Source organism: Corythoichthys intestinalis, chromosome 21, assembly GCF_030265065.1.
Source record: "Corythoichthys intestinalis isolate RoL2023-P3 chromosome 21, ASM3026506v1, whole genome shotgun sequence".
Classification (NCBI taxonomy): domain Eukaryota; kingdom Metazoa; phylum Chordata; class Actinopteri; order Syngnathiformes; family Syngnathidae; genus Corythoichthys; species Corythoichthys intestinalis.
In genome coordinates this window covers 36,988,298-37,010,262 of record NC_080415.1, presented here as the reverse complement: position 1 = coordinate 37,010,262, position 21,965 = coordinate 36,988,298, and the positions used below count along the sequence as shown (strand labels likewise).

Here is a 21,965-nt window from a genome sequence, read left to right as displayed (position 1 = left end):
TTCTAATCAATAAACATTGTCTATTTTGCAAAAGTGTGCCTGTTACTGCTTCACCGCGAACCTGGAAATTTCGGAAAACAACATAGAACTGTTTCGACTTGCAAACCAGGTCATGGAACGAATTAAATTTGAATGTAGAGGGTATCACTGTATATGAAAACAGTTTTAAAATAGGCTATTCATTGAAGCTATGCCTTTTAGTGCGGAAAATATGGAATGATATTTTTGTAGTAGAATCAAAATACAATCTGACTACTGCAGGTGGTAGTTGGGGCTCCTAATTTGAGAACTCGTAATGTGCAAGGGAGCTAATTGTGCTGTAACAGAAACATTGATGGCAAGAATGCTGCGCGCTGCCAGCTAGAGGACGGAAATAGAAATGCAGCCACTGTATTGTTTATTTCCACCAAAAAAATCACCAGTAAGGATTGATACAGACGGATTTTGAATCGATACGAGAATTGCGTGACGTTTTATCGCGATATATCTCAGAATCTATATCTTTTTTAACACCCTAATATACTGTATATATATGAATTCTTCCTAATAAATGTATAAAGTCAAAACTCCCAATGGCTTTTTCAGGGCCACAGCTAATTGCTTTTTTTTTGTGTTCATCTGCAGAGATACATAGCAAATGAAGATTCTTTGGATGGGGAGAGGAAGGAACTGCAGGGCCGAGTGGCGACGCTGGAGTCGTACTCACGTCAGCTTGAACTAAAAATGAGAAACTCTGCAGATCAAAGTAAGTATTTCAGCATGTGTCATATGGATTGATGTATTGACAGTGTTTTTGCACAAACAACCTTGTAAAATATATATATATATATAAAAAAAGATGATTTTAGCAATGGATTCAAATTTTCAATTTGTGGCATTTCTCGACGATTGCAAACACAATTATCTGATATTAGGCCAGGCAAATTAGAAATCCAGGCCATCATGTAAAAGCCCACATGATGTGTGCATGACCGCCTTGTTGACCGCGCGTGACCGCTTGTTTATTCTGACTAGGCACTGTTACGGTTTTATATGAAAGGCAACTTTGAGAAGTCGCAGTATGATTTTTGCTGCACATATTGCTGCGTGACACTTCCTCTTTTGCTTTTTGCATCCCAATTGGAGTTTCACTTGTGATGCATTCTGTCTGCCGTCAGAATTGGAAGCAGTGTGTCCTAGAGCAGCGTGCCATTTGTTGGAATCAGCATACTTTCGCTGAATTCTTTACTGTTTGTTTTAGCACCACCTCAAGGGACACAAAAATCTTATCTTCTGTAATATTGACTCTATGGAATTACTGTGATCCTTCGTTTTCTCGGATAATGGGGAGCACCCCCCAGCGATAATCAAAAATCCTTTCAGTAGAGGCGGAGCTTATTTACATGAAGACATTTTTTTGTTTTTTTTTGGGTGTGTTCGATGTATTTATTCAGCTTTATTAGTGGAAATAGTTACATACAAGACATGTTTTCCCATTTTTTCCCCAAAGTATAAGTAAGAAAAAAGTTTTAAACAAGTTACTGTCTCACCGTATTATTTTTAAACAAGAATTGGGTAGTAAAATGTTCGTCTTTATTAAATGCTTCATTGATAGAGTGCACTCAAATCCACTCACGCTGCTCAGGCCAGCCTCTCATCACTTAAAACTTAAAACAATGAGCCTACCGCTAGTGTTTAACAAGCTTAACGATGATTGATAAATCTGAAGCTTTGAATCTTCTCTGGCAAGATCAAAGCTTCAAACATGTCAATCATTGTTAACTTTAACAAGCAAACTCCTGCTGAGCAAGAAAAGCAGCAGGAGGAAGAGGCTGTGCTTGATCGGATCGGGACATCTCTATAAAATACTTTATTTTTTAATTTGAAGAAACGGCGATGAACTTTGGGAACGAAGTATGAAGAGCGAAATAGCCAGAGATCACTGTACTAAGTCATAAAAAGCTATGCAGATAATGCTGTAGACTCAAACAGAGATGGCTTTTTTAACCACTTCAGACCTGAGCATGCTGCTGAAAGACAGTAAATGCACTGAATTTAGTTGCTATTGCCACTTCTGGGAGATGATTGGACAAAACTTTACCCATCAAAATTAAATCATGAGGTTTAGCACGCCCTCTTTGCTAGTTTTGGCTCTTTGAAAATGGCTGAGACAAAAGGCAACTTCAAAAAAGGCAAACGTAAGTGCTCATTTCTCATTAAAAACAATGTAACATTAACATTTAAAATAACCAATAAAAGCATGCTATATCTCCGACCAAAAATAATGCACTTTGTTCTGGTATTTGAGTAGATCAGCGAAGATTTATTTATTTATTTATTTTTGCCCAGCAGAAATAATGCGGGCCTGAAGGGGTTAAAGATCGCATTTTCCATGCACACTCAAGTTTACATCGACACCATACACTTCATAAAGTATTGACGGGATATGGGGCGCGGGGCTGATAAATAGGGGGCCTGCAATGTTGGCAAGGCCATCAAAGCTGACCGAGTGGAATCACAGACAAAGAGCTTTTTTCGTTGAAAATTCTTGAGAATAAATGCTAAAATCCCTGAATTCTTTATAGATATGGACATAAAACAGTCTAGATTCTTGGTTAAAAGCACACAAAAAAAAAAAATCTTCCAGCTTGCATTTATTTTACGTAAATATGTCGAAGTACAATGCTAGTCTCTTAGTGAATGTAGCTAGCAGCCGCCTGATGTAAACAGAGCTTTTCCAGTGAAAATTCTTGTGAATAAATGCTTAAATCCCTGAATTCTTTATAGATTTGGACGTAAAACGGTCTCGATTCTTGGTTAAAAGGAAAAGAAAGCGAACAGTTAGCATTTATTTTACGTAAATATGTGGAAGTACAATGCTAGTCTGTTAGTAAATGTAGCTAGCAGCCGCCTTATGTAAACAGAGTTTTTTTTGTTAAAAATTCTTGAGAATAGGGCATTGTTCGGGATGGGCGAGGAGTAGGACGCGTTTCAACGCCGCTCCTGAGCCGATGACCAATTTATAAACTTAAACCGTCCAAACCGTGTTTTACTGGGCTCGTTTTCTTCCCAATTGTTTGTTATATTCTTTTTGAGCGATCACTCCAAGATCCGTTTGGCAATGACCTCCTCCCGTCCTAAAACGGATTCAAGTAAATCAAGCCGCGGCAAGCCTGGACTCCCAATTGACGCTGCTATTTTGGGGCCTGTGGATTCTACATATGCAGAGCTTCTACAATCCACCATCGGTGCCCTTAAGATGGACCTGTTTGACAAAATCGACTCGTTGTCTACCAATTTAAGATCGGAGATGTCTTTGATGAAGGGTGAATTCAAGACGGCGGTCGCAGGTATGCACCAGAAGCTCGAGGCTCAGGGAGCTACTCTGGCTAAGCTAGAGCAGCATGCTACCGACAATGATGCACGCATCATGGAGCTGGAGGCCAGCGTTGGCTCGATGCTGACTAAGATCACTCACCTTGAAGACAAATGCGAGGACATGGAGAGCAGAATGAGGCGAAATAACATTCGTCTCATCGGAATTCCGGAGGGAGTGGAGGGTCCGCGACCGGCGGAATTCATGGCAAAGCTGCTGCAGGAGTTGCTCGGTCTCGCCGAGAGACCGCTTCTAGACCGGGCCCATCGTATCCTGCGTGACAAGCCCCGGGACGGTGGACCACCGCGTCCCGTCGTAATTCGGGTTCATCTTCTCCACGTCCGCAACGAGATTCTGAGGAAGTCTTCGGAGGTATCACCCATTGTCTACAAGGGTAAGAGGATTTCCATTTTTCCGGCCTACACTTCGTCGGTCGCTAAGCAGCGGGCTGGCTTTGGAGCTGTCAAGCAGCGACTACGAGCTTGCCCGGGAGTAAAATTCGGACTCGTTTATCCAGCGGTTCTTAGAGTGACTCTGCCTGATAACACAATGTATAAATTTGACGATCCGGGACTGGCGGCGGATTTTGTAAATAAACATTTCAAGGGGAGAGAGGCTGCTAATGGGGGAGGCTTGATCTTGGATCCTCGTTGATGGACTGAAGGCTCGGGGTAATTGATGTATGAAAACTGGAATTATATTTCATAGGAAAACGGGCTCGGCGTCTATAAGTTTTTATTTTTATTTTTTTATTTTTAATTTAAAGGGGAATCGGTGTTTTTCTTTGTCTTATTTTGTCCATTTTTCATTACTGCTGCTGGGCTGTTTCCTCAGACGTTTTTTTTTTTTTTTTTTTTTTTTTCCCCTCCTTTGAATGTTTGACTGAGTATTTCGGTTTAACAATTCTTTAGGCATACCCAGTCTTTGGAATTGAGACGTACTTATTTGTGGAATGTTTCTGAAGGTCTCTGCTTATAATGCTTTTTTGTGCTGTTAAATTATCAACTTAAATGGTCTCAACTTCCATTAGTAGTATATAGGATCGACTGGATCCTTTCTGGTAATACCATAGAATGTGTTTAGTTTGTGTGTGTTCTTTGTAGGGTTAGATTGCTCGCGCATTCACAATAATATATTGACACTATTGTTTATTGCGCCTATTGGCTCTCATCTGATCTTTCTTACAATCTTGATTAAATTATGAGACAAAGGGAAACATACGCACATATGTATATAGACGCTTTCTTCTGTTATTTTATTTTATTTTATTATTATTATCATTATTATTATTATTAATATTATTATTATTATTATTATTATTATCATTTTTATTTTATTTTATTTTATTTTATTTTTTCTCCCCGGTGTGTATCTGAGATACTGGCGGTGGAGGCATCTTTGAACTCAGGAATATGGTCACTGGCTCAGGGTGGGGGTGAAGTAAAGGGAGCGCGTATAGTAAGCATGTTTTGCTGTAGTTTATTGTTTGGTTTAAGGGGTAGCTTGCGCTTCAGTTTTGAAGACGCTTCGGCAAAGTGGGTTTGGTGGGTAGTGTTAGATTTATCTTCATTAGATTTTAGTTGTGTGTTTTCAGTACCTCGTCATTTGTGTGTATATTTTTTAGTGGTCTCCCTAGACTCAGTTATGGACTATCCCGCTCATGATGCGCTCACAATGGTTAAATTCTTGATTTTTTGTTCCTTCCTTGATATAATATGAGTAATCAGGGTGTTACTCGTCCGGTTGGGGGGAGCGGCCTCAATTTTTTGACCTGGAACTGTAGAGGTATTAATAACCCGGTTAAGCGTAGTAAGGTCTTGCATCACATCCACCAATTAAATGCTCATGTAGTGTTCCTGCAAGAAACCCATCTCAAATCAAACCAACACATGGTGCTTCAAACCAGATGGGTAAATCATGTATTCCATTCTTCATTTTCGGGCAAGGCCAGAGGTGTGGCGATTTTGATTCATAAATCCGTAAGTTTCACATGCACGAAGGTAATGGCAGACCCCAATGGCAGGTATATTATAGTTAGTGGCAGACTGCTAGACACTAAAGTGCTGCTTGTGAATATTTATGCTCCAAATTGGGATAGTGGGGAGTTCTTTAAATCTATTTTTTCTGCTCTACCAGGCCTTGACTCACACTTGCTAATTTTGGGGGGTGACTTTAACTGTTGGCTTGATCCAGTATTGGACAGATCCTCTACAAAGCCCTCTACTGCATCATCAGCAGCACAAACCTTGAAAACATTTATGTCAGATCTTGGGCTATCGGACTCTTGGAGGTTTTTTAATCCTTCTGGGCGTGCATACTCCTACTTTTCACCAGTTCACCATACTTTCACGCGCATTGACTATTTCCTAGTGGATGATAGGCTTCTGCACACAGTTACATCCAGCTCCTATCACCCCATTATTATATCTGATCATTCTCCTCTGGTTATGGAAATAGCATTTCAACATGCCAACACCCGAAGACCACCTTGGAGGCTTCACACCCAGTTACTTAGCGATGATGATTTCATAAACTTTCTTGGAGATCAAGTTGACCTCTTTGTGAGCACCAACACAACTCCAGATATTTCTGCATCCATTTTATGGGAGGCCTTCAAGGTTTTTATTAGGGGAGGGATCATTTCACATGTTGCACACAAGAACAAGTTGAGAAGGGAGCGCTTGTTAATTCTTATGCACAGTATTGGACAATTGGACAGTTTGTATGCCATTTCGCCTTCACCCAGTGTCTATAAAGAACGCTTAATTTTGCAAGCCGAACTAAATACACTGCTCACTGACCAGGTTACAGACCTCCTTATGAAGACTAAAAGCAATTACTTTGAACAAGGGGATAAGGCGGGTAAACTGTTGGCTCATAAGCTTCGTTGTTCCTCAGTGTTGAACCAGATACCTGAAATCAAAACATCTACTGGTACTTCAATAGACCCATTGGTAATTAATAACGAATTCAAGAATTTCTATCAGGCCTTGTACACCTCAGAAATGGTGGCAAGCACCCCAGAACTGGAGGGCTTCTTTCAGTCTTTAACCATGCCATTGATTGGAGCAGAGATAGCCGAAGTACTGGAGCAGCCGATTTCAACTGAGGAGCTCCATAGGGCAATCCAGTCACTTAGTTCAGGCAAGAGTCCCGGTCCTGATGGTTTTCCAATTGAATTCTACAAGAAACTTGTCCCTAGAATTTCTCACATGTTGATCGATATGTATAATGACTCACTAGATAAAGGGTGTCTCCCGCAAACCTTGAATTACGCAACCATATGTCTCTTTCTTAAGAAAAACAAAAACCCTCTTGACTGTGCGTCGTATAGACCAATTAGTCTGCTTAATGTGGATTATAAAATTTTAGCCAAGATACTGGCAATGCGTCTGGATCCGGTTCTTCCTTCTATTATTTCACCCGACCAAACTGGGTTTATTCGAAACAGGCACTCCTTTTTTAATTTGCGACGACTGTTCAATGTCTTGTATAATCCACAATCTCTTAATATCTCTGAGGCATTAATCTCACTCGACGCAGAGAAAGCATTTGATCGGGTAGAATGGCGATATCTGTTTTATACACTGAACAAATTTGGGTTTGGCCCTAGATTTATTTCATGGGTCAAACTGTTGTATTCATCCCCAAAAGCATCCGTCAGGACCAATAGCTCATATTCAGATTACTTTTCTCTACAAAGGTCAACACGTCAGGGCTGCCCCCTCAGTCCCTTGTTGTTCGCCTTCGCCGTAGAACCTCTGGCAATATCTCTACGCTTACAACCCACCATAAAGGGAATAGTTAGATATGGAATTGAACACAAAGTGTCATTGTACGCTGATGACCTGCTGCTATATGTCTCTGAGCTCCCAATATCCATGCCTGCCATTTTAAGAACACTTTCAGCGTTTCGTTGCCTGTCAGGCTATAAGCTTAATTTGAATAAAAGCGAACTGATGCCTCTTAATACTGCTGCCAAGTCTTTTCCTTTGGATACTCTGCCCTTCAAAATAGCCGAGAAACAATTTATGTATCTTGGAATATGCATCACAAACACATTTAAAGCACTATATCAAGCAAATTTTGTGCCCCTCCTGACTCGCACTAAAAAAGATTTGGAACGCTGGTCCCTACTTCGGATGTCGCTGAGTGCTAGAGTTAATGCAATTAAAATGAACACCCTTCCTAAATTTCTTTACCTTTTTCAATGTCTTCCTATTTTCCTTTCTCAGAATTTTTTTAAGAAAGTGGATAGTTCACTATTGTCTTTTCTTTGGGATGGGAAACCCCCTAGAATACGGAGACAATTATTACAGAGAGCCAGGATAGATGGCGGTCTTGCACTACCAAATTTTAGGTTTTACTACTGGGCGGCAAATCTTAAAACCATTAAGTACTGGCTTAAAGGTCCAGAAGAGACTTCAGTTCCAGTATGGTTGGAAATGGAGGCAAAGTCATCCAAGCCCGCGACACTGTCTTCCTTGGTTCACTCTACTATTACAAATCCTTTTGCATTATTTACACGGAATACATGTGTGCGAGTGACATTAAAGATTTGGAACCAGTTCAGACGCCATTTTGGGCTTCAAGCGGTTTCATTCTCTACCCCAATAGCTGCTAACCCGGCTTTTCAACGGTCTATGTACCACAATGCCTTTACGTCCTGGGCCAATAGAGGTATCTGCAGGCTCAAGGACCTTTACATTGATAACACATTTGCAACATTTGAACAAGTTATGACCAAATTTGGTATTCCTCGGAATAATTTCTTTATGTTTTTGCAAGTACGCAGTTTTGTTAGCAGCTTAAACACCTGCTTCCCCACTTTACCGGAGGAGACTGCTTTGGATACATTTTTGACACCTTTGCCTTCACTTAAGGGCAGTTTATCAACTATTTACGGCCAAATCTGTAGTTTACAAGATGTCTCTCTGACACCAATTAAAGCACTGTGGGAACAGGAACTTGGGGTGATGATTTCGGAAGAAGTATGGGGGGCTGCACTGAAAAGAGTTCATTCCTCATCAATTTGCGCACGGCATGGCCTTATTCAATGCAAAATTATTCATAGAGCACACTGGACAAAGGATAGGTTGTCCAAAATCTATAAGGATGTTGCCTCTACCTGTGCACGATGTAACAGTTCACCAGCTAATCATGCCCACATGTTTTGGTCTTGCCCATCTTTATGTAACTTTTGGTTGGATGTATTTAAGACTGTTTCAGAGATATGTAGCAGGCAAATAAGTCCAGACCCCACCATAGCGCTGTTTGGAACATCCTCATCTGTGTTAGAGTTATCAAAGATGGATCAGGATAGAATTGCCTTCGTTACACTTTTGGCAAGGCGACTAATACTGCTTGCGTGGAAATCTCCCATCTCACCGTCCCATACGCTATGGATAAAGTCCATCTTAAATTGTGTCCACTTGGAGAAGATCCGGTGTACGCTGGGGGGCTGCAGAAACAAATTTTTCGAGCGGTGGACCCCTTTCCTGAAGTATGCTAGGGCCTTGAATTTGCCTCAGATTCCGGATTAATGATACTTCCTTGTTTGTTTGTTTGTTTTCTTTCTCGTTAGTGATAAGGTATGGGGCCGCCCCTCCCACCGGACCTAAAGTTCATATATGCATGGTTGTGTATTGATTTTTGGTGAGCGCTGTGGGGGGTTATCAGGAGCTGTTGAACTGCAGAGACATTGCCCTATTATACAGTATTTTATACTGTAAATGACGAGGTGCTGTGTGTTTGTGTATGTGGTTTTTGTTTTTGGTTCTGCGTGTATGCTTAGACGTCAAGGTCACATAGTGTGTACATTGGATTCCATTGCTGAAGAATGTATGTCAATTTAATTTGTGACTGGAAAACAATAAAAAGAATTTAAAAAAAAAAATTTAAAAAAATTCTTGAGAATAAATGCTGAAATCCCTGAATTCTTTATAGATATGGACATAAAACAGTCTAGATTCTTGGTTAAAAGCAAAAAAAAAAAAAAAAAACATCCAGCTAGCATTTATTTTACATAAATATGTCGTAGTACAATGCTTGCCTGTTACTAAATGTAGCTAGCAGCCGCCTTATGTAAACAGAGCTTTTCCGGTGAAAATTCTTGTGAATAAATACTTAAATCCCTGAACTTTTTATAGATATGGACGTAAAACAGTCTCGATGCTTGGTTAAAAGCAACAAAAAAAAAACGCCCAGTTAGAATTTATTTTACGTAAATATGTCGAAGTACAATGCTACTCTGTTAGTGAATGTAGCTAGTGACCGCCTTATGTAAACAGAGCTTTTCCGGTGAAAATTCTTGTGAATAAATGCTTAAATCCCCTAATTCTTTATAGATATGTACGTAAAACAGTATTGGTTCTTGGTTAAAAGCAAAAAAAAGAAGCAGGCACTTAGCATTTATTTTACATAAATATGTGGAAGTACAATGCTAGCCTGTTAATGAATGTAGCTAGCGGCCGCCTTATGTAAACAGAGCTTTTCCGGTGAAACTTCCTTTGAATAACTGCCTAAATCCCCGAATTCTTTATAGATATGGACGTAAAACAGTCTCAATTCGTAGTTAAAAGCACAAAAAAAAAAAACATGCAGTTAGCATTTATTTTACATAAAGATGCCAAAGTACAATGCTAGTCTGTTAGTGAATGTAGCTAGCGGCTGCCTTATGTAAACAGAGCTTTTCCGGTGAAAAGTTCAGTGAATAAATGCTTAAATCCCCAAATTATTTATAGATATGCTCGTAAAACAGTCTCTATTCTTGATTAAAAGCAAAAAAAAAACAAAAAGGGGAGTTAGCATTTATTATACGTAAATATTGCGAACTATGATGCCAATGCAGTGGCGGCTAATTTCTCCCATTTCTTTTTTTTCATGTTTCAAAATGCATGCATGGTATGAAAAATATAATAGTTACCTTGAACTCTTCGAACAAATCACTCTTGAGACAGTCCTTCCTGTCTGTATGCTCTACAGCTTTGGTACTTTTTCAACAGAAATCTGGCGTTCGATTGCTGCGTGTATTTGTGAATAGCTCCTCTTGATGTGGGCGGCCCCCTACTTGAAGGCGAGGCGCAGTGCATGACCGATCTTTTTTTTTTTTTTCCCTTTTTTTTTTTAATTCATTTCATTTCAGGCATTTACATTCATCTTCATTAATACAGTTCTTTGCTTTCAAGAAATAACAGAGGGGGAAAAAATGCCTAAAAGGGAGTGGGACGAAGAAAACTGACCCGTCAATGCTGTTATGAAGTCTATGATTGACACATAAAGCAATTAGCGTATTTTCCGGACTATAAGTCGCACTTTTTTCATAGTTTGACAGGGTCTGCGACTATATATTCTGCACTTTTTTTTTATATAGTTTGCCGGGGTCTGCGACTTATACTCAAGTGCGACTATTTATGTTTTTTATTCCCCACTCGGCTGTTATCTTGTGTTTTTTTAGACTATAGATATCCGAAAAACTGTTATGTACGGTATGTTACGTTAGCAAAGGCCTATTTAGCCTGTTGTTCTTCATTTTACTATTATTAAAATCTTGGGTTTTAGAGCATTTAAAAAATTTACTCCCAAAAAACGCGACTCTAGTGCGACTTATATTTTTTTCCTCTTCATTGTGCATTATTTGGCTGGTGCGACTTATACTCCGGTGCAATTTATAGTCCGAAAAATACGACAATTAATCTGTTTCATCTGAGAGAAATGGATGTTGTACACCAAAATTGAAACACACATGCAAAAAAAGTAATTACTGTTAAATGTGAATATGTTGATGGTTTGGCAGGCGTTTCTGAGACAACTATTTTGTACACAAAACAATGACCGTGTTTTGCGGACCGTATGTAGCTCTGGAGTATAGGTCGATTTACTAAAAAATGCCTCATGATGGCACAAGGAACGGACAAAAACATATTGGTCTCACCATGTCTCAGATAGTGTGACTGCATGCATTTTATATTGGTACAAGCTTAAAAAAATACTCGCATCTAGTGCTATAGCGATATGGGCCCATTTTATATCACGATGACGATATGCCATATAATTTTGAAGTTATAATTTTAATAATGTGATTCTAAAAAATGGTACAACTATTATGCCACTTTATTGGTACTGTTATGGTACTTTATTTTGAATAATTCACTTTAACACAAATGTGCAATGCATCCATTAGTGCTGATTCATAATGTAAAGGTAGATTTTTAATTCTTACTGAAAGATCAGCCTTGTTTGCAGGGAAATAAGGTATTTGGAGAAATAATCAAGTATTGGTTCATTGAAAAGGAGGGCCCCCTTCTGGTCCAGAGCCTTCAGTGCAGCAACTAACCTATTTGTCACTGAGTCTTTTGAGTTTTTACTGACTCTGTTGGATCATATGTGCGTAATTTTGGATAAAGTTCCTCTTTTTTTTCCCTTTTATGAATGCAGTCAACAGATTTGAGGAGAGAGAAGCAGAGCTCAAGAAGGAGTACAATGCGCTCCACCAGAGACACACTGAGGTAAAATGTGTTTAATAACATATTCATATACTGTATATGTGCATGTAAGGGCATTGTAAGAGCACACATGCATCACACTCACAACCAAACAATATTAGTGTTTAATTTCACATTGTGACTGATCGGTTAGCGCGTCCAGCTCAAAGTTTTGAGATCATGTATCAAACCACAGTGAGGTTTGCATTTTCTCCTCGTTTCTGCGTTTGTTTTCTCCAGTTCAGTTCAGTTTATTCACTCATCAAGATATACGGTACATGGTCATATGCAAGCGATTCATATAAGATGTGCGAAAAGGACACTGCAAAGAAGCTATATAAAGCTTTTAGCAGGGGCCCAGTTGGACAACATACACATACATCGCACACACACATACAATTAACTATGGACAATTTCGAAATTCTGGTTACATTAAATTTCATATTAGACACCGTAGTAATGTTAGTCAAAGAATCAGCATATTATACATACATTGCTAGGAGATGAGTTTTGATGGAGACTGAGTGTGACATTTTAAGTGTTTCGTCAAGTTCATTCCAAATCTGTGGTCCTCTGCACACTATGCTAAAGCTTCCAGGTAATCTGGTTTGGTTGTTTGTACCCTCTTAACTATCAGTAGGTTTTAACGTTGGTCTAGATGGTTCTTTGTCTGCCTTTTATTTATTTAACAGGGACAGTGTACATTGATGAACATATGTTAGACACATCCAAAAGAAAAATATGCCGGATTGTAGCAAAAATGCTAATTTACATCTTCAGTCCCTAGGCAGGTAACACAAAGACACAGAAAGACAAAAAAGAACAAAATGTTACAATAGAACAGCACAGTACAATAGGTGACTAAGAATTTCAAAGTCAGTAGTTGCAGGACTGGTTTACTTTCAACAACTGCTTGAGCGAATTTTGAGGGTTTGTATTGTGGGACACTCCCTGATGGCGAGTGGTAAACTGTTCCAGATTTTACTAGGTTTGACAGAGAGAGAATTGTGAGAATTTGTGACCGAAGGCTGTTTTTCTGATTGGGACCTTACAGTCCCCTCTACAGGAGGCCCTGGTCCTGAGACCACTGTGAGCCCCCCTGCCCCTTATTTATTTATTTTATTTTTAAAGTCCGACATGGGAGGTGGGGCGAGTCCATGTAACACCTTGTACATTCGACAGGCAGTTTTACATGTTTTTAAATTGTCAAGGCTCAATAAATAGTACTTTTTTAAAATGTTACAAACGTGGAATGGCATTTGTTTTCTGGCAAAGACCTTTAACGCATTTTTGTATAGTGATTCTATGTTACTGCATGTATTTTACACCTGCCAGTCTGTGTCCGTACGCGGAATTTGGCTGGCAACCAGTTCAGAGTTTAGGCTCATATTCAGCTGGGATAGGCTCCAGTGCCTCCAAGGGTCTCTTAAGTGGTTTAGATGATGATGATGAATCTTACATTGTGTTCCAATTATTCATAAGCGAACAATGATTTCTTGGAATTTTGTGTAAAATTGGACCTTTTGCACCGTTAAAATGAATACATTGTTAAAAAAACAACAGTTCTACTAGTATTGACCTAATTTACAAAATATATAATGCTTTAAGATGGTCACATAATAACAAATGAACACATGGATTAATAAATCTTATTTATTTGACACTACCTTGCAGATGATCCACAGTTACATGGAACACTTGGAGCGAACTAAAAATCAGCATACAGTCACAGCGGAGCCTTTGGATTCGGCCACGGGCACATCTGTTAGGATTCGGTAAGGCAAAACCCGGACAATATTTTGCAGCCCTAGTCTGACATCAAATTGCAGTATTGGTGTTGCCTTCATGTATTTTGAAATGGGCATTAAAAAAAAAAAAGACTAGAGAGAGTCCCCAGTTCTGAACGAGTTCTATTCCTACGCTGGTGACGTAACCCGAATTTCCGCGTAAATCGGAATTAACCCTTGAAGTACCCCTAAATCTCAAAATACTTATTCAAAAAGTCCAAAAGAATTGTATTTTATAGGGCTGCAGCTATCAGTTATTTTAGTAGTCGGTTAATCGATGAAGTAGTTAGTTCGAATACTCGAGTAATAGGATAAAAAACATTAAAAATGAAAATAACCGAGCTGAGCCTCAAACGGTATAAAAAAAGAAAAGAGGATCTAAGTACAACAAAGAACAAATGTTTAGCTTAGAGCAAAAGTCTGCTAGCTTAAATACTATCAAATTCTAACATTTTTTTTCTTTACAATGCTCTATACAAATGGTTCAAACACATTATGTTACACATACATATATTTAAACTAAATTACAAATGCAGTGAAAAAACATTACCTCAAACAAAAATTTATCTTATGTTGGTCTTAACAGGGAGAAGCTGGATTCAGCCATGTGAAGTGAGTTAGGTCATATTCACTGTTGCACTAAAAGACCGTGTATTTACCCGAATCGATAAAACTAAATGCAAACACTTTCAAAACAAACCATTACAACGCAACTTTAATTAAACGAATACTCGAAGCAGCAAAATTTAATTTGAATCTTTTTTCTAATCGAAAACTCAAGTTAATCGATTAATTGTTGCAGCACTAATATTTTGGTTAATGATGGAGGATACACTGCCCTCTGGTGGCAGCATTGGGTCAGGCTGGACTGTCGCCGAGTATGACTGAAGAGCAGACACGTCAAAGGACAGCTTTGGTGTGGCCCACATAAGGCTGTAAGTTGTTTCAGCTAATATATGTTTGTGTATGCATTTGTAATGAAGTTTAGAGATACAGTTTGTGGAGTTATGTGTTAGTGATTTGCTATGAGAATTGTAAAGGTGTTAGCATTCATAGCATTTAAGCTAGCCGACTTTAGTTAGGCAAATTAGGCTAGTTTAATTGAGTAAATTTACATATTGCGCGGACTAGATGGACCTTTGAACACCAATTGTTACAGATTTAAAGTGTTTTATTGGTAATTTTATTACAAATTGTCAAAAGCTTCAAAAACCACAATTAGCTTGTTTGCTGTCTGTTAAGCTGAACAACTTCACGTTCAATGAGGACAGAACACATCAAATTAATAAAGTAAAGTAAAAAATAAGATACTGAGAGGTACAATAAGGTTCTGTTTACGTGAATAAATTTTTTTTTTTAAAAACGACTGGAGACAACACGGCGGACGAGACTCCAGTGTCGTAAAGTCGAAATCACGTAACTCGTGTACGTTGTAACCCAGGGACTACTTGTATATCAATAATTTTAAATAAAATGAATGAATTTAAGTTTGCTAGATAGAGTACAGTATCATAAGTTAATATTTAGATGCCGAAACAGTTCCAAAGTCACTCACACACTCCTACCAAAGCAGATTTTTGTGGCAGTCAATCAGTAATTTGCAGTCTGAACAGAGGTTGCCTCAGCATCTAACAGGGAGAGAGAGCGAGAGAGCGTCAGACCATTCAATACCGCACAGTGCCTGCTGTGTCACATCTCGGCAGAGGACAGGAAGAGGAACAGAGCAACAAAAACACAATTACCAGAGGAAGACAGTGCTGGAGTTAACAGCTTCTCCTTTCTATCCATGGATGACTTTCCTTCTCGTCTCTCTGTCTGGCTTTGTTTCACTCTGGATTCCAGATATTGTTGCCGCTGCCTGCTTTAATTCACTGGCTACCTCCCAACCGAGCTCTTTTCTGCTTTGACTCCCACTTACAACAGCTAAACATGTTTTATTACGGGTCTGATCAAGGTTAATTATTTGCTTCGGTACCCATTGCTTCGCTACTGCATTTCGTCTCCCCCATATAGTTTGGTAACACTGAGACGTGGGGCCATGAGCCCCGGGCGTATGCTGCTTTTTGTTTTTGGCTTTGTTGGTGGAGCGGTGGTCATCAACTCTGCTATACTGGTGTCTCTGTCAGTATTGCTGCTGGTTCACTATTCTGTCGGTACTGGTGGCTTACCTGCTTTGCCGTCTTTACCCTCAATACAGCGTCCTCGCAGGTACATTATGTGTGTGTAGTAGGGCTGCAGTTTTCGATTATTTTAGTAATCGATTAATCTGTCAACTATTTAGTTCGAATAATCAAGTAATGGGATTAGGAACGTTTAATGCGTTGAATTGCAGTTTCATTTTCAAATAAATTTAAATACCTGAGCTTAGCCTCAAATAATATAAAGAAAATAAATAAAGGAGGATCTAAATACAACACAAGAACAGTTGGCTAACTTGCATAAAAAGTCTGCTAGCTTAAATGCTATAAAATGTTTTTTTTTTTTTTTTTTTTTTTTACAATGCTCTTAACAAATCGTTCAAACACATATTCCCACAGAAAAGGGCTAACTATACTTCCAGACTAAATAACGAATGTATAGACAAACATATTAGCTAAAAAAAAACATACCTCATGTTGGTCTTAACAGGGAGTAGCTGGATTCAGCCATGTTAGACAAGTAATGGAAGATTCAATTTGCCACTAGAGAGCAGTGTTGCTACCCAAATCAATGAGACCAAATGCAAGCATTTCAAATCAAACCATTACAATGCCACTTAAAATAAACGAATCCTCGAAGCAGCCAAATTTGATTCGAAGCTTTTTTTTCTAATCGAATTACTCGAGTTAATCGATTAATCGTTGCAGCACTAAACAAATCATTCAAACACATATTCCCACAGAAAACGGCTAGCTATACTTCTACACCAAATAACAAATGCACAGACAAACAAATTAGCTCAAAGAAAAACATACCTTATGTTGGTCTTAACAGAGAGTAACTGGATTCAGCCATGTCAGACGATGGCATATTCACTGTTGCCACTAGAGAGCAGTGTATCCACCCAATTCAGTAAAACTAAATGCAAACACTTTCAAAACAAACCATTACAACGCCACTTTAATTAAATCGTTGATGCAGCAAAATTTGATTTCAAGCTTTTTTCTAATAGGATTATTCCAGTGAATTGATTAATCGTTGCAGCACTAAACAAATCGTTCAAACATGATAGTCCCACAAAAAAAAAACTGCTCACGATACTTCTAAACTAAACAATGAATGCATAAACAAAGAAATTAGCTATAAAAAAAAAACATACCTTATGTTGGTCTTAACAGGGAGCAACTGGATTCAGCCATGTCAGACGATGGCATATTCACTGTTGCCACTAGAGAGCAGTGTATCCACCCAATTCAGTAAAACTAAATGCAAACACTTTCAAAACAAACCATTACAACGCCACTTTAATTAAATCGTTGATGCAGCAAAATTTGATTTCAAGCTTTTTTCTAATAGGATTATTCCAGTGAATTGATTAATCGTTGCAGCACTAAACAAATCGTTCAAACATGATAGTCCCACAAAAAAAAAACTGCTCACGATACTTCTAAACTAAACAATGAATGCATAAACAAAGAAATTAGCTATAAAAAAAAAACATACCTTATGTTGGTCTTAACAGGGAGCAACTGGATTCAGCCATGTCAGACGATGGCATATTCACTGTTGCCACTAGAGAACAGTGTATCCGCCCAAATCAATACAACTAAATGCAAACACTTTCAAAACAAACCATTACAACACCACTTTAATTAAATCGTCGAAGCAGCAAAATTTGATTTCAAGCTTTTTTCTATTAGGATTATTCCAGTGACTTGATTAATCGTTGCAGCACTAAACAAATCGTTCAAACAGATAGTCCCACAAAAAAAAACAACAACTGCTCACTATGAATGCATAAACAAACATATTAGCTCAAACAAAAACATACCTTGTGTTGGTCCTAACAGGGAGCAGCTGGATTCAGCCATGTCAGACGAGTTCTGGCATATTCTTTGTTGCCACTAGAAAGCAGTGTATCCACCCAAATCAATTGAACTAAATGCAAACATTTTCAAAACAAAACATTGCAACGTCACTTTAAATAAACGAATCCTCGAAGCAGCCAAATTTGATTCGAAATTTTTTTCTAATCGAATTACTGGAGTTAATTGATTAATCGTTGTAGCACTAAACAAATCATTCAAACACATACTCCCACAAAAAAAAACAAAAAAAAAAAAAACGGCTAACTATACTTCTAAACTATGTAACAAATGCATAGAAAAACATGTCAGCTCACACAAAAACTTACTTTTGTTGGTCTTAACAGGGAGCAACTGGTAACTGTTGCCCGCTGGCCATTTTTTATTGACCTTTAGCAGATTGTGAAAATATAATTTATTATGGCACAAACAAGAAGGTTAAATTCAGCCAACATTCTTTTGCATCGCTCATCTTTAACACTAGATGGAGTTAGTCACTAAAACACTGCCTCTACATTAGCTCAGGAGTTGTAACATGTTCAAATCGTTAAAGGAACCTGTGTAGAATTATACTTGTTTGTTTTTTTGCAGTTTCTGATTACCTACAACTGTAGCATTTCTATTTTTCTTGCTTTTGCCTTCATCTGACTGTTCTGTTTCTTCCTCATGCCATTTTGCATCTAGGAAGGAGCGTCCAATCTCCATGGGACTTTTTCACGTCCCAGGGACTGATGCCACGAGCACTGACCTCCAGAGGGACCCGGTGGATGACCAGACTGAATCTTGGAAATACAATAACCTCTGCCATCCAAGGTCCAACACCAGTCTCAAGGTATGAAATGCATACTTCATATTAGTAGATGTTGATAAAAGCATTTTAAAATGATAACTACCGTAATTTTTGGACTATAAGCTTCTACTTTTTCCACTCATTTTGAATCCTGTGACTTATAGTCCGGTGTGGCTTATTTGTTGATTTGTTAGGGTTAATATGTAACACTTTGACAGCGGCATCATGAGACTGCCAGACGGTCATAATTATGACATGACACAGTCATGGGCCTGAATGAATGCTTATGACAGATGTCATTAAGTGTCATCCGGCAAATTAGGTCACTAACTACACTTATGTCCAGCTTGGATTTTTTTCATCCATTAAAAAGTGAGATAATTTGCCATATGGCACAAAATGACATCTGTTAATAGCATTTATTAATGCTCATGACAGTGTCATGTCATAAGTATGAAGGTCTTATGACAGTGGCACCACTATCAAATAAAGTGTTACCAACTACCATAACTAGAAATTAATGAAACAACTGGAACAGTAACTAAAGAAATAATTAGCACAGAACATGAATTTTGATTGTTATTTACATCTGTAGTGCGGCAGTGCATGCTGGGAGGCATGTTGGATGACAACAGTGTTGACAGCAGGTGGCATCACAGATTGACTATCTCCTTCAAGGGAGCAAGCAGTGATAGCCAAATGAACCTTCTTGAAGCAATGAAGCTTTTCAGTCAATTGGTTCAAAGCTTCTTGGTGGTTCATTTGGTCTTAATACAGTCGTATGATCCCAATGTCAAATAAAATATTAACGTTTAATATCGTTTGGTGTAAATATCCCATAATATAGTGTGGACAGCGGCAGCTTATACTCCAGTTCAGTTTATCTATAAACAAATGCTGTTTTCTGGTCAAATTTCGTGGGTAGCGGCTTATAGCCAGGTGAGCCTTATAGTCCGGAAGTTACGGTATATATCATACTATACTATATTATATACTGTTAACTGTACTTTTCATAGAATTATTTGGTTATTTCACTACATAATTAGAGAATTACTGCTTGCACCCCTTGTAATCGATTCATGCTTATTATCATCAACATTTTTGGAAATGAGGATCAGTCCTGTGTACTTTTCCACCCCGATTTTAGGATGAACTGGCTAACACGGACAACGAAGGATCGAGATCCGGCACCGTTGCGAAAACCAACAGCACCGTGTCTCGCACGGGTAGCTTAAAAACAAACACCACCTCATCCATGAAAAGTGATGACGATCAATCTTCATCGCCATTATCTCATGGCGTAGTCTGTAGCAATAAAAGTACTTCATCCAGACTCGCGAGTGCTTGTGTTGCCTCAATGGAATCTGAAGGTACACCTCAGGAAGAATGTGGCCTTAATAAGAATCTGGACTGCGATGTCTCAACCGTGCAGGGTCAAGTAGAAATGACCAATCAAGAGTCTGAAACAGCGCTTCTTGAAGGTTAGCATAGCAATTCATTACTTAGAAACAAAAAACATGTCAAAAACACATGTTGTTTACCTGTGCTTCCTTTTTAGGTGGCAAAATTACTCTGGAAAAGTCTGAAGTCTTGGCGATTATAGAGTCAACTCCTGAGTTGGATATGGAACTTGAAGGCTGCCAAGCAACAAGGTAATGAACAAATGTATGACTAATTCACATGCAATATACAGTAAGGAAGGAGAGGTGTCGGTTTTGGCTTACCCACTTTATTGTTTCAACAATAATAAAGAAAAACAATGCCGCGACATGCGACGGCTATCTCTCGCTATCTCGCCCGTTCTCCTATTTTTCCTATTCGCTTCCCCCTACGTCACAGCTCCCCAGTCCGATCGTCTCTTAAGGGGGCCGCGCTAGTTACAGACATTACAATACACAATGAATAAGTTGCCGCTGAACCCTTCACACTAGGCTGCCGCTAGTTTGAAGCGGCCTTAAAGGAAAAAAAAATCTCATTTGCATCGCGTGGCAGCTTTTATTTTGGTGTGGCGGTGCGCCACAATCTTTAATATGTAGGGGAACCCCTGCATATGAATAAAGTAAAGTAAAAAATTAGATACTGTGAAGTACAATAAGGTAGTGTTTATGTAACAAAAAAAAAAAAAAAAAAAACGGCTGGAGACAAAATAGAGGATAAGATTTCAGCTCATAAAGTCCAAATCGTGTAAATTGAGTATGTCTACCTGTATAAGCACTTTTTCCATAACTTCAGTTGAAGTTGTTCTCTTATTTTCCACAGAATGTTTATTTGGAAAACCTTGAAGTTGTTACATTTATCATTAGTAAAGCATCCAGTGGGGCATCACAATACGATTCTCAATATGTTAAGTCCACGACTGTGTATATCTGTATCTATGTGTATGTGTATATATATATATATATATATATATATATGTTAGGGATGTCAAACGATTAAAATTTTTAATCGAGTTAATTACAGCTTAAAAATGAATTAATCGTAATTAATCGCAATTAATCGCAATTCAAACCATCTATAAAATATGCCATATTTTTCTGTAAATTATTGTTGGAATGGAAAGATAAGACACAAGATGGATATATACATTCAACATACGGTACCTAAGTACTGTATTTCTTTATTATAACAATAAATCAACAAGATGGCACTATCATTATTAACATTCTGTTGAAGCGATCCATGGATAGAAAGACTTGTAGTTCTTAAAAGACAAGTTATAGAAATTTTATATCAAAACCCCTCTTCATGTTTTCGTTTTAATAACGTTTGTAAAATTTTCAATCAAAAAATAAACTAGTAGCCCGCCATTGTTGACGTCAATAATTACTTACACAAAGCTCATGGGTGCTGAAGCCTATAAAATCAGTCGCAACCAAGCGCCAGCAGAGGGCGGCAAAACTCCGAAATATACAACAAGTACACCTTTCACTGTGCTCTCATTTTAATCTGTTTGAGCGGGGCATTTGTGCGTTAATTGCGTCAAATATTTTAACGGGATTAATTTAAAAAATTGATTACCGCTCGTTCACGCGATAATTTTGACAGCCCTAATATATATATATATATATATATATATCTGTTTGATATTGGATTTTTAGAGTTGGACGATATCGGGATATCGGTTGAAAAGTCATTATCGGACAACTCTAGTTTAACTGCTTTGCAAATACAAATTGTTCAGGATGCAGAAGCTGTCTAGTTTAACAAACAAAGATATTTTGAGGCCAATAGTTAGCGAATAGGTTGTACGGTTTTAGTTCAACTTGTTAACCTTGTTTGTCGTGTTTTTACTGCCCAGCACACCCACTAAAGGTGGCATAGAGAATCTAGCGTTCGACCGAAACACGGATTCTCTGTTCGAAGAGCTGTCCTCCGCAGGAAATGAATACATAGGAGATGTCGATGAAGGAGCAGACCTTTTAGGTAATCAGAATCACTTGTCCAGTGCATTTGGCTGCCATTATATTTTTATCAAAATGTCTTTTGTTGGCTTGCAACTTTGCAGATGAGTTTTCTGGTGTGTATCATTTAAAAACCTCATTTTCG

The 21,965-nt window shown here is 38.4% G+C and overlaps 1 protein-coding gene across 3 annotated transcripts in view; it reads left to right on the top strand.

The window, feature by feature from the left end:
• The window catches only part of spag9b (sperm associated antigen 9b), a 67,882-nt gene that overhangs the window by 16,797 nt on the left and 29,120 nt on the right, over positions 1 to 21,965 (top strand). The window contains exons 2-8 of one of the 3 annotated variants that reach the window (XM_057825767.1): positions 625 to 745; positions 11,792 to 11,862; positions 13,513 to 13,613; positions 18,314 to 18,461; positions 19,567 to 19,900; positions 19,978 to 20,071; positions 21,718 to 21,842. In XM_057825767.1, coding sequence (XP_057681750.1) covers positions 625 to 745; positions 11,792 to 11,862; positions 13,513 to 13,613; positions 18,314 to 18,461; positions 19,567 to 19,900; positions 19,978 to 20,071; positions 21,718 to 21,842 — 994 coding nt within the window. Of the gene's footprint in view, positions 1 to 624; positions 746 to 787; positions 3,750 to 11,791; positions 11,863 to 13,512; positions 13,614 to 18,313; positions 18,462 to 19,566; positions 19,901 to 19,977; positions 20,072 to 21,717; positions 21,843 to 21,965 lie in introns of those variants that run through there. The other 2 variants (XM_057825766.1, XM_057825765.1) reach the window with 2 other exon arrangements.